Source organism: Sturnira hondurensis, unplaced genomic scaffold, assembly GCF_014824575.4.
Source record: "Sturnira hondurensis isolate 20B ecotype Veracruz unplaced genomic scaffold, ASM1482457v3 Scaffold0004474, whole genome shotgun sequence".
Taxonomy (NCBI): Eukaryota; Metazoa; Chordata; class Mammalia; order Chiroptera; family Phyllostomidae; genus Sturnira; species Sturnira hondurensis.
The window spans coordinates 16,677,195-16,693,541 of record NW_028077105.1 but is presented as its reverse complement, the minus strand read 5'-3'; the positions used below and the strand labels follow the sequence as shown (position 1 = coordinate 16,693,541).

The window sequence follows — 16,347 nt, the reverse complement described above, 5'->3', positions numbered from 1 at the left end:
TAAATATTAAAATCCCAAGTATGTGAATTACATTACCCTTTTAAACATTTAGAAAATTGAGTAACAAATTGGAAAAATCTTTTTAATAGTCAAAAAAGAGTTCTCTGGAGAAGTGATAAATATATATTGAAAATATTTCACAGTATTTTCCTAGACTGTTCTTAAAGTAGTAGATTTCTGCAATGTAAGAAGGTAAATTTCTCGTTAAAAAAATAAAGAAAAAAGTCACTGGTGAGACGGGGCTCACCTCAAAAATGTCTTGGGCTCTTTGGGTAGCGCTGGCTGTGGAAGTGGCTTGCTGATGTTGAACTCAATGTCGTGGGCTGGAGAGTTAGGAATGGGATCCAGGCGGTTAGGATGTCCATTGCCCACTCCACCAGATTCCAGAGCACTTAGATTGGGAACACTCACAAACCTGTTTGTTGGCGATTTATCATTCTTCTTCTTTTGCTGCATTAAAAATAGTACATGTGAGGATAGTCCCTGCACATGGACAAATGAGAAAATAGGAATAGCAGAGGATAAAAATCTGTCATAGGAAAATTTTGGAAGCTTTCTGTTAAATTGGGATGTTAAAATGAACCAGTGTTGCCCAAAGTGTGGTCTGGGGACCTTTGGAGGTGTTCTTTATCGACATGGAATCCTCACGGGCAGCCACGCTGCTAGGACAGAGAGAAGGAGGAAGAAACATTCAGGAGTGGTTCACGGGGAGGAGAGGAGGGGATGGAAAGAATGTCAGGGGGTAAAGAAGACTGAGAGGAAAAGGGGAAAAAAAGGGGGAGAAGAGTAGGTCTTCCAGATAACTCAAGGATTTAGGCTAAAACTAGGAGAAGGTGTAAAGTTAAACATAATTTTAAAAGAGAGTCTTGTGAACTTTAGACATCTGTCAAAAGGAGGCAGTCCTTGCCTGAAAAAAAAAAAGGAATGAGAAAATGCTTGGCAATGTAGTAAGAACTAAAGATGACTTACAGAAACATTTTGGTTTTAAATTTACTGTACCATCTTTCTGAACAGAGAAAATTAAATCTGCATAATTAAGTCTCATTTTCCAATTAATTGGTAGTATTGTTAACTGGTTCACATCTTTTAACAAATGTAAAGTTTATCAAATAATTCAATTTTTTTAAATTTTAAATTGTTCTTTAAAATCAACAGATGAAAAGGGGAATATAGTTGCAGATTAGCAAAATGTATCATCTTGCAAATTATTGAGTCTATTTTACTGACACCTCTAGAATCAATGAGTATCATCTTGCTATGCAGAATAAAAGTTGACACGTTGTTTACAACATGAATAGTCCCATATTGTACCAATTAAATGTATGCTAATTAAATTTATTAAATAATTTTTAGAAAATGACTCCAGAGGCTGGAAAAATACAATTAATAGATAAAATAACCCCTTTTCTTTACTTACAAAGTAATAATCTCATTATCTAGATATTGTTCTCTATATCACAGACTGTAATGATGGAGTCTCTGATAAGGAGCCTATTTCAGCATAACCGAAAAAAGAGAGGAGAATAATTTTTTTTCTTCAGAACTATTTGTGAAAACTGAAATCACTCTTAGGAGGCAAAAACAGTTAAAAGTTCTGAGGTGTATCTTTTGCATTTTCTTGCTCTAGTCACCAGAGGGCATAATTAAACCTACCTAAGGTTTCTATTTTAAGAAATCAAAGGTATCATTGATAAGGAAGATTGATAAAGTTCTATACTAATGGTTTTGTAGCTAAAATTCTAATTCCGATAAAATAAATTTAAAAAATATTTTTAGTATATCTTGTTTTAACACATCTCATAATCTTGCTTTATAATTAAAAGCTTATTTTCACTCTAAATTATTATATTAAATTAAATTAAAACTGAATAAACTTGCTAAATATATTGATTCATTCAACAATTAGTTCTTGAAAGCCTTCTACGTGCTGGGCAGTGTTTTAGCTCTGGAGATACAGCTACAGGCTTCTTTACTTCAGTCGTTCTCTTTAATAAAACATTTAAGTTTCAAGTTTGGAGTGCTTCAGTTTGTGAAAGAAGGACATGTTCCATGTTCTTAACAGAGAAGCTTTATGACCTTTGAAAACAAAAATTTCTGACTAAGGGCCTAAAAGAAATTAGGCATGATGTATAAATCAATGAAATCTGAATTAAAAAAAATATCTTTAGCCCTGGCTGGTGTGGCTCAGTGGATTGAGCACTAGCCTGAGAACCAAGAGTTCAGGTCAGGGCACTTGCCTGGGCTGGGGGCCAGGTCTCCAGTACGAGGCGTGTGAGACTCTCACACAGATGTCTCCCTTTCCCTCCTTTCTGCTCTCAATAAAAGTAAATAAGAAATCTGGAAAAAAAATCTGGTCCAAACTTTAAAAAATCTTTAGTACTAGCAGTTTATTTCTGCCAAAATATATATAACCCTATGAAGTCAATAAACATAAGTATTCCTTATTACTTGCTTTCATCACTAGAATAATTCTGGTGCCTTATAGGAAATGCGATGAAATTTGCAACTGGACCAATAGTTACGAATACTCACTATACCCAAAGCACTATGAGAGGAGCCACAGGAAGCTGGGGTACAAAGATGTTTAAGACTTAGCCATGTCCATTTCATTTGTCTATAAGGTAAAATACACTTCTGTCCTAAGAGTAATCAAGAATCAGGATAGGTCATGTTCAATTTTCATGGATAGGGAAAGGTCATAAAGACTGAGAAAAGTAAAGCCTTCCTCTTACAGTCGGTCAGCAATAAAATACATGCCCAACCCAACACCTGTTAAGACGGCAGGGAAAGAGCTACTGGGGACACAGGGCTGCGGTGCCTTTTCAGACCCCGCCGAGGCTGGTGAACGTTAAGGAAGTGACAAGAGGTTATCTTGAGGAGACTTAGGAGTTAGTTTTCTTTACAAAAAACATGAAAAACAAAGTTTTATAATATTAATGAAATATTATTTTAAGGAGTATTATCAACAAATAAATGAATGCTATGGGAGCCTCATTCTGATAATGAATATATAAAGATTTCAGAGATTTTAGTCCTAGATTATTAAATTTAAGAAACATCTTTTAGAAGCTTTAACCTACATCACTCTAAATATTTTATAAATTTTTAACCAAGTTTTAAACCATATCCCTATTTTATAGTGTATACAGCACATACCTTAGCCAATGGATTAATAACACCAACAGTAGGACTTGAATTAAACACTTTGTTGAAGTTAGTCTCTCGATTGACTAATTCCAGCTGATAAAATTTATTATCATCCTATGCAAAAAAATTACAAACATCTCTTAAACATTTTCTATTGAATAGTTAAGAACATAATTGTATAAATGCCATTTCATTCAAAATTTAATAAAAACCTAAATGAAGATTCATAGAGCTTGCTCAAGGATTTCTCACCAATTGCCAGTGTTGTAAAGACTGCTGGGAGTAAGTTTTCAAAAGGCTTCAAATCCCATGCCCCGGGACTCTTCTGGATACCTTTTCCTTACGGTTGGACCTGAGTGTTTTGTGTGGACCCACCCCTGTTCCAAAGGGCTGACTGTGCGGTTGGAGCAGGCTTAACCTGCATGCATGGAGCTGTGCACATGGTTGTGCTGCCATGTGTGAAGATGGCACTACGCTAGTCGGTATTCTTGAGTACTGGGAAGGTATTCGATCTTGTGGAATCTCGCTGAGACATCAATGTATGACAGTGGAGGAAGCCACAGAACAGAGGAAAAGTGTGTGGCCCACACCAAGACAAACAACAACATGAGCTCGCTGAATAACCAGGTGGGAGGAAGTAAACATAAGTGAATGGGACAGTGTGTGAAATGTAGGGTTGTGCTCGGGTAGAACTAGATTCTTCATCTCCCTCTTAGTTACCACTATGATTTGCATCATTAATTTCAGCCCATGTGCTTCCCGGTCCACAGAGTCAGGGTCCAAGGGAAACAGTGTGGAACAACCCTTGGTTAGATCCCTGGCTCTGTCACCAGCTGCAGCATTTTGGAAAGTTACTTCTCCTTTGAAATCTAATATCTATCCTATCCCGAGGAAAAAATCCAATTATACCTGCCCAGTACGAACTAGAAAATCAATAGCTATTAATAGGGGCCATAGATGAAATACATGTAATGAATGCATTTGCTAACTTCATGTGTGGAACGTAAGGTAATTTTCCACAAATTTCACTGCGATCCACCAGAACCCCCGGTGAGGCCTGTCTCATGCCCACGGGGCCTTGAGGATGGGTGGTCAGTGGGGAGCAGCATGGCACACGCTCTGTCTTCCCAGTGCCTGCTCCTGGGTTCACCTACAACCCCTGTCAGCTCCCTGTTGCTTTTGGCAGGAACTTCTAGACCTAGACAACAGACTCTCGCTTTCCTAGCTGCTGAAAGAGATATGTAAAGGCAAAAGGATTTCAGACATAAACGCTCTTAGGCTCTTTTTGCATGCTCATGTCCAAAGTTTTCAGCTGAATGGATCAATAAGCAAATAGAATAATTAGCTTTCTATTTCTAGTTTTACTCTGAAAGATTTCTCATTCGTTAGTGGCAGTAAAAAGCAATATTTTAATTACTGATCAGAACATATAATTTTAGAAGACTTTGAAATGTTTTATGAATCTTAAAACATTTGGGTACTTTTTATTCTTAAGGAATAATGGCTTTAGCAAAAGCAATGTATTTGTTAAGTCTGTATTTTTCTGTCTGATGGATTTCTCAGAACCCCTAATACCTCAATGTGGACTGAGACTCTCCAAGAAAGAGCCCGTGGCTAGGCTACGTCATGGTACCTTTCTTCATGGGCTGTCTCCTGGGATCAGGGTTCAGTGGAACACACTTTAGGAAATTAAGCTGACAAACTGAGAAGTGTACAATGCAGACTAATGCATGAATGTGCTGACTGTTCTTTCCTATCCAATTCTAATTCTACATATACAATGCAAACACTTCAACAATATATTAACTGTACATTGACAATGACATGTAATTAAACACTTGACATGTACTAAAACACTGTAAAAAGAGGCATTAACCCCTTATCCTAACATCAAATTTAAATTTTAAAATTACTTAGTATCTCTTTTCCTCATTCATAACATTTTAATAAACTTTCAATCGCAATGCACGTTTTATACTTCCAATTTTCATCTAGCATTACTTAAAAATATTTTCCCAGGTTCTGCCAATCAACAGTCTACTACATGGTTACACCAAAAACAAAATATCTTACAATTAGCTTCTTTATGACATGGTCTCTTTCTGTAAGCATGGCTTTTAATTCTGTAATCATCTGTACATCTTCTGGTTTTGATTCTCTCATTAGATATTTTTCTTCCATTTCTTCTAACCTAAAAACAAGAAAATCTTTAGCTCATTAATATGACTCAGACATATTCTTTTGTCATAACTACATTTTTCATATTAGTCTAGTTGAATACATACAAAAACTTAAAACCAAACTTTTTCCTTAAAACTTTTGAGGATAATGGCATGATTGTCTTAAGAGCTATAGTGTTATTAAAAACTTTCCAAGAATAGATGATATTAAAGGGTTTGCAGTTTACTTTTTTGAATAATTCACTCATTTTATGTCATTCCAAAAGAACATGTGGTTGAGGTGAGGTAAGCTATTCAGAAGAAATGATACGCTGAAGGATACTAACCTATCAGATGCAGCTTTGATGCTGGAAATGTAGGCTTACTATTAGAACTTACCACAGATACAATATTGCGTTACGACATAAGGCTTGGTAACATACACAAAAGAAACAAGTAAAAAATACAGAGAAAGGGGGAACAAAGGACACACACATAGAATCATTCTTTCCTAGTTTATAAGAAACTTACTTTAAAAATTTTGTTTTAACAGCTAATCCATGTAAACTATGAAAAGGGTTCATCAAGTAAAAGAAAAATTTTATTTCTCTGTAGGCCTATTCTGCCTTGAATGAAATGTTAAGGTAATAGGACTTAAAGGTCAGTGAAGACTCTAGACTAGAAGCCACATTTTACAAGCAGAGAAGATATGGGGCCCAGAAAGGTCTAAAAACACAGAACAGGGTAGAATTAAGAGAATACAATGGAAACTGATGGCTTTCTTTCAAAAAAGCACTTTCAAATTTTAGAAAATTTAAATAATTAGAACATTTAAAATCATTGTTTTTAAAATAAAAATAGAACTTAAGCTCAATAAAATTACAGTTAGTGACAACTCGCAGAAAATATTATTCACTCAACAAATACTGTGTAGCTTGTAGATGATCTTCTAGGAATCGGTGGTCCATGCCCATCCACTAATCCACAGGGGCACCAGAATCTAATCTCAGTAAATTCTTCCGCTGACTCAGCCTAGGCTGAAGATGGGATAACGTATTTGGCCCCCAACCCAGCTCCAGGCTGAAGTTCTAACCTGGGAGTGGGGAGAGATGAGGGTGACACAAGTGTGGGCTTAGGGAGTGACGGTCTCAAGATCAGTTGGGACTTTGTCAGTTCTGTGTGACGTCTCTCTCTCTCTACTTTTGTGACAATGCAGAATGAGTGAAAAATGTGATTCACTAAGCTCAGATAAAGTGACCTTGCATTTTATCACAATATGACATTTTATGGGCAAAATTTTATATATTTTTATGGACAAGGTTTTAAGAAGCTTGAGAAACAGTGATCTAGTCAAGGAAAAAGGCATTTGGGTTTGACAGTGGAGTAGCCACAAGATGTCACTGGAGTACTTTCTTTATCATCAACAGCTAGGTACAAGATTTTTAAACTACTTGCAGCTGAACAAGAATAGCAAGCAGGTTGTTAATGGTGGTTTAAAAAACTAAATGTAAAGCATTATTTAAAACTGTTATGTCTATCTTTTGTTCTATACAGCAATTTTCAATCTTTTTCATCCCATCACACGCATAAACTAATTACTAAAATTCTGCAGCATACCAAAACAATTTTTTTTTGCTGATCTGACCAAAAAATAGGTATCATTTTGATTCATTCACACCAGATGGCCATTGTTGTGTCGGCTGTTGTCATTTTTTAGTTTGACAATCTAGGGGAAAAGAGGCCAGTGCCCCTGACCAAATAGTCAGCTTTTGCATTTTTAAAAATTCCTGTGGCACACACGTTGAAAATCCCTGTTCTAGTACAATAAGAAGTTAACATGAAATGGATCTAAAATCAGTTATAATCCCTCAACCTCCTTTATGCATAATGAAGGTCTGCTTTGAAACTTAATTCTAATATATATTTTAATTTAGCTTAAACAACCTTTACCTACAAAGTTATCAGTTAATCTCCACAAAATACCTTTACATCATCAAAAAATTTAAAAGACACCTGGTTATTAGGGGAAAAAAATTCATTAAACTGGAGAAACAGATTCTACATAAACACAACTGGGAAAGCATTAAAGGAGAAAACATGTAAGGAATATAATATAGATTTAACTTGTGACCATATTTCCAGAATGACTACTCTTTGGAAATTCTAACAGAAAAAACACTTGGAATGATCACATAAGGATGATTACAGCCTGGGAAGCAATGCCTTGAGGTAACCATACAAGTACATCAAGCCTTTTTACTTGAAACACAGAGTCCCATCAAAAGTAATACAGGGAGAGAACAGACAGAAGTAGAACAGACAAAATTATTAATTAGGGTCACTGTTGGATTCTCCCTCAGGCATTCATGTTCTGATTTTTTTTTTTTTTGGCTCTGAGAATATATAGGTCAATGTGTATGGACAACAGAAACCTAAAATATTAATGCCTAAAAATCTGTATAAAACTGTATCTTAAGAAGTTTCCAAGTTGAAAGTCCCCTTTTGCTGTTTTTAGAATAAATAATTGACAAAAATATCAGTATATTAAAAGTTAAAGCCCAGCAACAGTATTACTAGGCACACTTATATTTCAGAATTTTAGTTGTACAAAGACAAAAGAACTCTGTTATGCCATCCTTCTCTGCAACCTGAAGGAAGAGCAGTAATGAAGCTGTTTAATGGCCAATATTTCCCCCATAAATCGTGGACACAGAGGACCTGTGCCAATAGGACTACTACATCCTTATCTTGCAGAGTTTATGAAAATAACATGAATGGTAACTTAAAAATCAAACGACAACAACAAAAAGCAATTAGGGTATTACAGATAAAAAAAACTCAAGCAAGTTTTTTAAAAAATAAGTAATTCTGATGTGGTGAAGTGCTTCTTTTCAGTTAGGGATTCTGACCTACTTAAAGTCCAAATGCAGAAACTCAGTATTTCCTCCAAGAAGAAATTATCTTTTTGTTTCAGTATAGTGAGAAATTAATGTAAAGTAGACCTAAAGAATCAATAATCTCCAAATCTTTTTTTTGCATAATAAAGATCTGCCATTTTAGTGTATGTTTACAGTGAGCTTAAATAAAGTTCTTTAAAACAGCCCATTCTCTCATTTGCTTCTAATACAAACAAAAAACATGACATTTTAATAGATTAAGGTTTTTTACTAAGATACTATATCACTGAAGAAAATAAAATATTTCTATAGAATGTCTGAAAATGTAAGACTTTAATACACAGCTCCAGAGAAGAGGATTTTTAGTAATCATTCCATAAGATACAGAACTCTTTTATCACTAATTCTACAAAGTTTAGAGGGCACTTTCCATCCTTTAAATTGTTTGCCCCCTCTTCCCTGGAGCCCAGCAGGCTTTGGGGCAGGAACAGAAGCGTCCTGATGCTCCAGAGGCTCCTGCTCCAGGCTTCAGCCTGGGAGGCTGTCCCACGTTCCTCCAGTCCTCCACTACTGCCCACTTCCGAGAATCCAGAGGTTTCTGGATTTTGAAAGCCAGCATGCATTGGTTGGAACTGCAACAGTGTACCCTTAGTCCTTAGGAACAGGCTGCGAAGAGTCCAGTGTTGCTCCCCCAGCTCCTAAAGGTAAATGGCCACTTCCTGCTCACCACCTCTGTCTAAATCCAAACCATTCAGCAGATCCAGGTGGGCTTCATTTCAGAATATGGCTCAGAAATATCCAATAGTCCTAGTCTTAAAACCGTGTTTTCCAATATAGTAGCTACTAGCCCACATGTGGGTATTTACACTTAAATTAAGTAAAATGAATGGATATTACAAATTCAATTCCTCGGTCTTCCTAGCCACAGTTCGAGTGCTCAACAGCCATGATAGCAACCGTTTTACATATAGCAGACACAGGACATTTTTATTAGTACAGGAAAATCTGGACAGTGCTGATTTAAAATATATTTGTTTTTAACTAAAAGAGTAAATATCTAAAGAAAGAGGCTAACTATATGATAGCAGCAGGTTTCTGGTAAAAAAAGGAAGTATGATTGATAAGCCATAAACCTAGATGAAGATGAAAACAAATGGTATAGGGCATCTAGAAAAGCGATAAAATATTTGACTTATGCATAGTACACTTATCAAAATGATCAAAATAGAAAAACTAAGTTATGCCCTGGCTGGTGTAGCTCGGTGGATTGAACTCGGGCCTGCGAACCAAAGAATCACGGTTCGATTCCCAGTCAGGGCACATGCCTGGGTTGCAGGCCAGTTCCCAGCAGGAGGCACATGAGAGACAACCACACATTGATACTTCTCTCCCTCTCTCCTTCCCTTCCCCTCTAAAGATAAATTAAATTTAAAAAAAAGAAAAACTAAGTTATTATTTACTACTAAAAACCCGTAATGTGCAAAACCATATGACACAGAATAAGGTGAGAACAGAGACATGACCTTTACTTTTCGTAAATTCACACTCCTAAGCAGACAGGACACAGGGCAGAGGGTACACTTTTGGTAAGCAGGCTTCTTCAGAGTACACATCAGGGGAATGACAGGCTCCTGGCCTCTGTCTGGGGAACAGCACTGAGACCAGGGAAGGGAAAGCCAAGGCCTTGGTTTTCACTGTGACTCATTTCTGAGGGTCTGAGCTGTTGTAAACGGAAGGTATCAAGCAGCAAAAATCACTGCGACTGGGGGAATAATCTCATGAGTCTCCTCATTATTTGAAAAGTAAATTCATGAAGTGTTAATAAGTATTACAGGAAATCCTCAAAAAAAGTCATTCATCAAGCAGTCACTGAGTGCCTACTAATGTAAAAATCCTGCAAGAACCCATCAGACCACCTCATTTTAGAGGCCTCTGAAGCAAATGCCGAGGCCTGGAAGCCTGCAGTCTGTTTCCGCTGAAGTGAATGCGGGTCTGTGTGCTACATTCACAATAATATTTACGGAGTGGCTTAATCAGTTAAATGGGTGAAATTCGAGGAGATGCTTTTCAGCCTGGAGAAAGGTAGTTAGGTGGTGATGACACAGGAAACTATTCTGGACTATAGAGGACAACACGGGGAAACACTTAGAAGGAACCCAAGAAGGTCAGGATGGCTGAGGCAAGGGCAACAGACAGGGAACGAGGAGACGACAGGATGAGGCAGGACGGGGCACACTGAAGGTCCAAGTTTGAGTCGGAGACTGAGGGTGATGGGATTAGTCACTAGTTTGACTTTGCCAAAGTGTGTAGAGTTTATGGACCTTTTTTCTTAACGGATTAGAAGAAGAGAGACTGGAGATGAATAAATCATCTGCAGCAACTCAGAGAAGGTTAATTCTCAGATAACTTAAGTTGGACCAGGGTTTGGGCCAGAGACACGAAGTGAATGCATTGACTGCAGCGGTTTATAATTGTCTCGAAAAGACAGGGGCTATTAAATATTTTTTAAACCATTAAGCAATAATTAGAAATTTTGGTTTTAACAGTATTAGTTACTCTGTATGAGTAGTAACTTTATTTGTGATAGTTCACCTTTACAGATTTTTAAAATTATAAAACAAATGCTTGTTATAGAAATTCAAACAATATCAGAGTATATAAAATTAAAAGCAAGCCTTTGCTCTTCCCCACCCCAATACCTTGTAATTCATTCCCTAAAGGGAACCACTATTATTAAAATGTTGTACTTGTTTTTAAAGATCGTTTGATATTTTTATAAAATATATATTATTAGTGGGACCTACTGGTCACAACATGCCCCTTTTACTTAACATTACATACGGGACATCTTTTAAGTTTTCACCATGGCATGCCAGTTCATGACCCTGAGGGACAGCCTTTCGTAAGTTATTTGTCCTCGAGTAAAACTGTAGCAGTAGCAGCTACTGAACACAATTATTCAACTGACTTATCCTAATCTAAAAATACGCTACAATTACCATCTGTAATATGTACTTGTTTTCTTTTTAAAGTATCATTTAATTAGTTCAAAAGAGTAGCTAATCTGAGGTTAGACACAGTGCTCCTCAATTTATTATCTGCATATTAACTTTCTTTAATATAATGTGACTTACGACACTTGTAAAGCTGCATTTATTTCCTTGAGTAGTTCGTTAGTCTTATTAAAATCTGCCCGCATGATATTTTTCTCTCTGAGGTGGTCTGCTGTCATGACATCCAGCTCTTTTTCAAGTCTCTTGTTTAAATCTTGTTCATGCAACCTGTTTAATTTATTTTAGTTAAGAAAATGTCATTCTGAAGGTAAGCTTTCAAAACTTTCTACATTCTACCAGATTTTGAAATGGTTTTAGATATAATATACAGAAAATTAATGGAACCAGCCCAAAGCAAGTTACTTACTTTAATCTTCCAGCTTGTTAAAGTTGTCTCCTTTAATGCTTTTTAAAATAACATTTCTTAAGATTTTAATTAATTTTATACAATTTCCAAAGTGGATAAATGCATATATACCATTCAAAATATAACATTTCATCTATGTTCCAGATCATAACATAGTCAACAAAATCAAAAGTGGTCCTGAATATCTTACTAGAAGGCAGTCTAGTTACATAAATAGGCGTATATTGCTAAATACTATCACAACAGTCTTTCAGGTAACAGTGCACATTCCTTCTGTTGTAATTAATGGCATACCTCATCTGTTGGTTAGATTCACTTCGTATCCTGAGAATTTCCTTCCCTTTAAATTCTAATTCTTTGGTTAGGGCACTAATATTTTCATGAAGGTGCTGTATCTCCTTGTCCAAGTCAGTGATGTGACGCTCTCTGTGCCTCAATTCCTCTTGTAGATCCGTTATTCTGCACATATGCTCCTTACTCTGCAAGATGCAAACAGTTCTTAAAAGCTTTCTACGTATTTGCGCTCTGTGTTTATCTGAGGGAAAGAGAATGGCAGACTGGAATGTCAAATGTAACAAATGTGCCATTACTTCAAAAGCGAACTGCGGAAATGAGAAAAGCTCAAGGCCTCTTCTCTTTCCATACATATATAAGAAGTGTTTATACAGATACAGTTTCAATAATGTCAGAGCGACAAGGGACCCAAAAGACCATAAAAGCACATCTCCCTCATTTTACAGATAAGGGAACTAAAATCCAAGAGATGATTTATAATAAATTGCAGAGCTGAGTTAGAACACAGGGCTCTCACATACTCAAGACGTTACATAATCTGTTGTGTAACATAAAGAATATTATGCTACATAAATTACATTAATAACGTAAATATCATAAAGGTTATGTGCTGGCACCATTACCCTTCAATCTAAAAAGGCCCCACACATGTGGAGGCTATCCTCGCACACACAGAAACATACACGTACATCCCATGGCTTAGAAAGCAGACTTTGCTTGTCTGAAAGGTAAGTTTCCTTATATTTTCATGGCAGTCATTGTTTTCTACAAGTTCTGCAGTCCTAGACATTGTCAATGTCAGTGTCAGCCTACTCGAAGAGAACATAACTTCTGTCCATAATTGTAAGGTAGCTCATTTAAAATTTCCTAGTAATGCAAGGAAAATTTGGGCTGATCATTTAACACAGCTGAAGACAAAAAAAAGTGAGTTATAAGTCTAATAAACCAATAATACTCTTCATTGCACTATGTCTATAAAATCCATCCATCTAGATATACATACATTCAAAATCACAAACTATCTAATTAAAGGAAGTACACGTGGCCAAAGAACAAAGTTTAAAAAGTATAAACAGTAACTGTGCTAGAGTGATATGGAAATAAAGGTTTTCTTTCTTCTTCAGGACCTGCTACTTCTATAGCTATGCTATCCAACATGGCTGTTTACATTCAAATTTAACTTCCTTTCCTTTTCCTTTCCCCTCCCCTCCCACCCTCCCTCTCTCCCTTCCTATTTAACTTAATTTAAATTAAAAAAAAAACTCAGGCCCTCAGCCACACTAGCCATGCTTGGCCCATGTGGCTAGTGGACAGCAGAGTTATAGAACATCCTGAAAGTTCTGCTGGACGGTGCTGTTTTATAGTACTGTGTTCACTCTTTGTGTGGTTTATATTTTATTGTTCACTTTCTCAGGATGCAAGTAAAATTCAAAATAATCAGTTAAAAGGTCATAAAATAAAATGTAAAATTTATGAGCAATATTAGTTAAGTTGCCTATTTACCCTTAAAAATAAAACTTTAATATAGATAGTAAATAATAACTAGTGAAAATACTAGTTCCTATAAATTATTTTCAGAAAGTTGTGAACATTCAAATCTATTCACATTCAGGAAATAATCACAGAACAGAATGCTCTTCCCTACCTGTCTTCTACTGATGTCCATGCTTCTCTCTAATTCCATTTTAGCAGCTGCCAATTCTTGATGGTGATTATGCCGTAACAAATCAATTGCAGCTGCATGCTGATGGTTTAGTTCTGAGCGTAAAGAAGCTGGAATCCAAGAATAAAAAGAGGTTTAGCATATTTAAAAAATATTTTACACACATAAATAAAAATTGTATGTGTCACAGAATATATTTAAAATTAGGACATTTGTAGTATGCCCATTAAAATATGATCAACGTGTGTTTGCCTCTTAAAATATTACAGACTACCCTGGCTGGTATGACTCAGTGGATTAAGTGCTGGCCTGCAAATGAAAAGGTCGTAGGTTCAATTCCCAGTCAGGGCACATGCCTGGGTTGCGGGCCAGGTTCTCCAGTTGGGAACATGCAAAAGGCAACCAACTGATGTATCTCTCGCACAATGATCTTTCCCCCTAAGAAGTAAATAAATAAAATCCTTAAAAACACAAAAAATGTGATAGACTATCATAGAATATTATGAATTTTGAGGTCATCTAGCTTTGATAATAATTTCTAGCTGCTCAAATGAATCGAGATATTTCTATATATGCCTTCAGTGTGCAATTAATGAGTTAATGAAATGTTTTTAACTCTTCTCATTCACTATTAGAATAACATTTTATAGTTGAGTGGTATCATAACATATTTAGAAGGCAACTTCTCACCCAGGTAAGAATTCTTCCATAATATCCCTAACAGATGTTAACCATCAGGTAGTGAATGCTTTTAGTGATTTGGAAGTCATCATCTTCATTTGAATTTGAGATTATTTCATATGATCTACATGTACTGAAGGTCAGGTACTATACTAAGGGAGAAGAAAATGTGACTTTGTCCTTATAACTGCCCAGGCTAGAAGGAAAAGCATCTTACTAGGGAATTAAGAGAAATATCAGAGATGAATATTAGTTATAATAAAAGCACAGTGGGGGAAGTACCCAAATTTCCTAAGACAGGAAAACTGAGGTTGCTATCACAAAGGAATTATAGAGTCACTAAAAGAATGAGTAGTGTTCTCTAAGTGGAAGAGGAGATAACACGCAGGAGCAGAAAGAACCTGACTACCAGGCAGCCTCTGGCAAGTCTGGTGTGGCAGCAGCCCACACAGCATGTGGTCATACTGGAAGGAAAATGGAGCCCAGTCTGAGAAAGTTTTATTGCAGTACAAAATGTTTGTTACTCTGTGTTTAGGTTCGTGGTTCTCAGGCTGGGATGCGTGTGTGAGCACAGCTGAGGGAACCTGTAGAGTACACATGATCATCTTTGGAAACACGAATTTACATGAAGATTTTTGGGAAAGCCATTATTTTTATATGAACACAAAAGAGATATAAGTGAGTAAAATACAAATTATAAATTCTAAAGCTAAAACATGAATCTTCAAAGAAATGCTGTGCTTGCAGCTAGTCAATTCGGGTTCCTCCTGAGACCTCCATGTAGAACTTAAGTTCAGTCCCCTGGGGTTAAGGGCTTCTTTGGTGGAAAAACATGATAGACACTGAGGCAGGACATGTGGAATCACTGAAGGATTTATTTAAAGTTGGGAAGCCACATAGTGAGATTTGAGTCTCGCACAGATTAACCACGCTGGAGTTTGGAGGATGGACTATAAGACAGGATATCAGGAAGAAGGTTATGGGTAATAATCTAGGTGCCGAATGATATGACCACAAACTAGGTATGGCAGAAAGATAATCAGACATAGGGAATATTTAAAGAGAAAAACTAATGGGACGTAAAAGTGAAAGAAAAAATATTTAATGCATCTCCCAGGTTCTTGGTTTGGACAAATGGGTAAATGGTGATAACATTAATTAAAGTGGGTACAGGAATAGAAACACATCTTGGACTGTGAAGGAGACAGTGAACTGATATCTAAAATGCAGACTATAAGAATATCTAATATGCAGTAAGAAATGTAAATCTAATCTGCAAAGAAAGCAGTATGGCCTAGAAATATGCATTTGGAGTCGTCAGCACAATCGATGGTAGTCGAACACATTGGACATGAGTCCAATCAATCAGGAAAAGCATGAAGACTAAAACACAGATCAGAATGCTGGGAAACAGCCATATTTAACAGGCGCACTGGGAAACAGGGCTGGCAAATGAGATTAAGGAGGAGAGGTCAGAAAGGTAAGAGTAGAGTGAGGACAGTCTACTTTCGTGGAAACCAGAGGGAAAAATGATTCGAGAAAGTCAAAGGGGTCAAATGATGCAGACAAGGCCAACAAGTGAGAGCGAGTAAGAATACTTTGGATTTTCAAAGTACAATCAGGACCTCAGGAAGAGTAATTTCAATGGAATAATGGAACGGGGCAGGAGGATGGGTTGTGCGCATGTGTGAAATGCAGACCTAAAAGTTCCTGCCAAGTATCTAGAATATACAAAGAACTCTGAAAACTCAATAGTAAAAATACAAATGATCCAAGCAGAAGATACACAGATGGAAACGAATACATGAAAAAACGGTCCACATTATTAGCCACTAGGGAAATGCTAAGTAAAATTCACTATGAGGTATCACTATATCCCTAAAATACAAAGTAATGACATCAAATGTTGGAGAGGAGGTGAAAAACTGTGTCACTCATATATTGCTGGAGGGAATGTAAAAGAGTACAGCCACTTTAAAAAACAGCCTGGCAGTTTCTTCAAAAACTAAATATGTAATTATCATATGACACAGCACCTGCACTCCTGGGCATCTATCCCAGACAACTGAAAACTTAGTTTACACAA

The 16,347-nt window shown here is 36.5% G+C and overlaps 1 protein-coding gene across 9 annotated transcripts in view; it reads right to left on the bottom strand.

Annotated features, from left to right (window-relative positions):
* FAM184A (family with sequence similarity 184 member A) overlaps nucleotides 1–16,347 on the bottom strand; it is a 103,590-nt gene that overhangs the window by 1,762 nt on the left and 85,481 nt on the right. For 3 of the 9 annotated variants that reach the window (XR_005066442.1, XM_037045849.1, XM_037045846.1), the window contains exons 12-17: nucleotides 13,563–13,690; nucleotides 11,918–12,102; nucleotides 11,338–11,484; nucleotides 5,221–5,338; nucleotides 3,157–3,261; nucleotides 248–483 (exon numbers count right to left, since the gene is read on the bottom strand). Coding sequence is in view for 8 of the 9 variants with exons in the window: in XM_037045849.1 (XP_036901744.1) it covers nucleotides 248–483; nucleotides 3,157–3,261; nucleotides 5,221–5,338; nucleotides 11,338–11,484; nucleotides 11,918–12,102; nucleotides 13,563–13,690 (919 nt within the window). In the remaining variant the exon portion in view is untranslated. Of the gene's footprint in view, nucleotides 1–247; nucleotides 908–3,156; nucleotides 3,262–5,220; nucleotides 5,339–11,337; nucleotides 11,485–11,917; nucleotides 12,103–13,562; nucleotides 13,691–16,347 lie in introns of those variants that run through there. The other 6 variants (XM_037045847.1, XM_037045854.1, XM_037045850.1 and 3 more) reach the window with 6 other exon arrangements.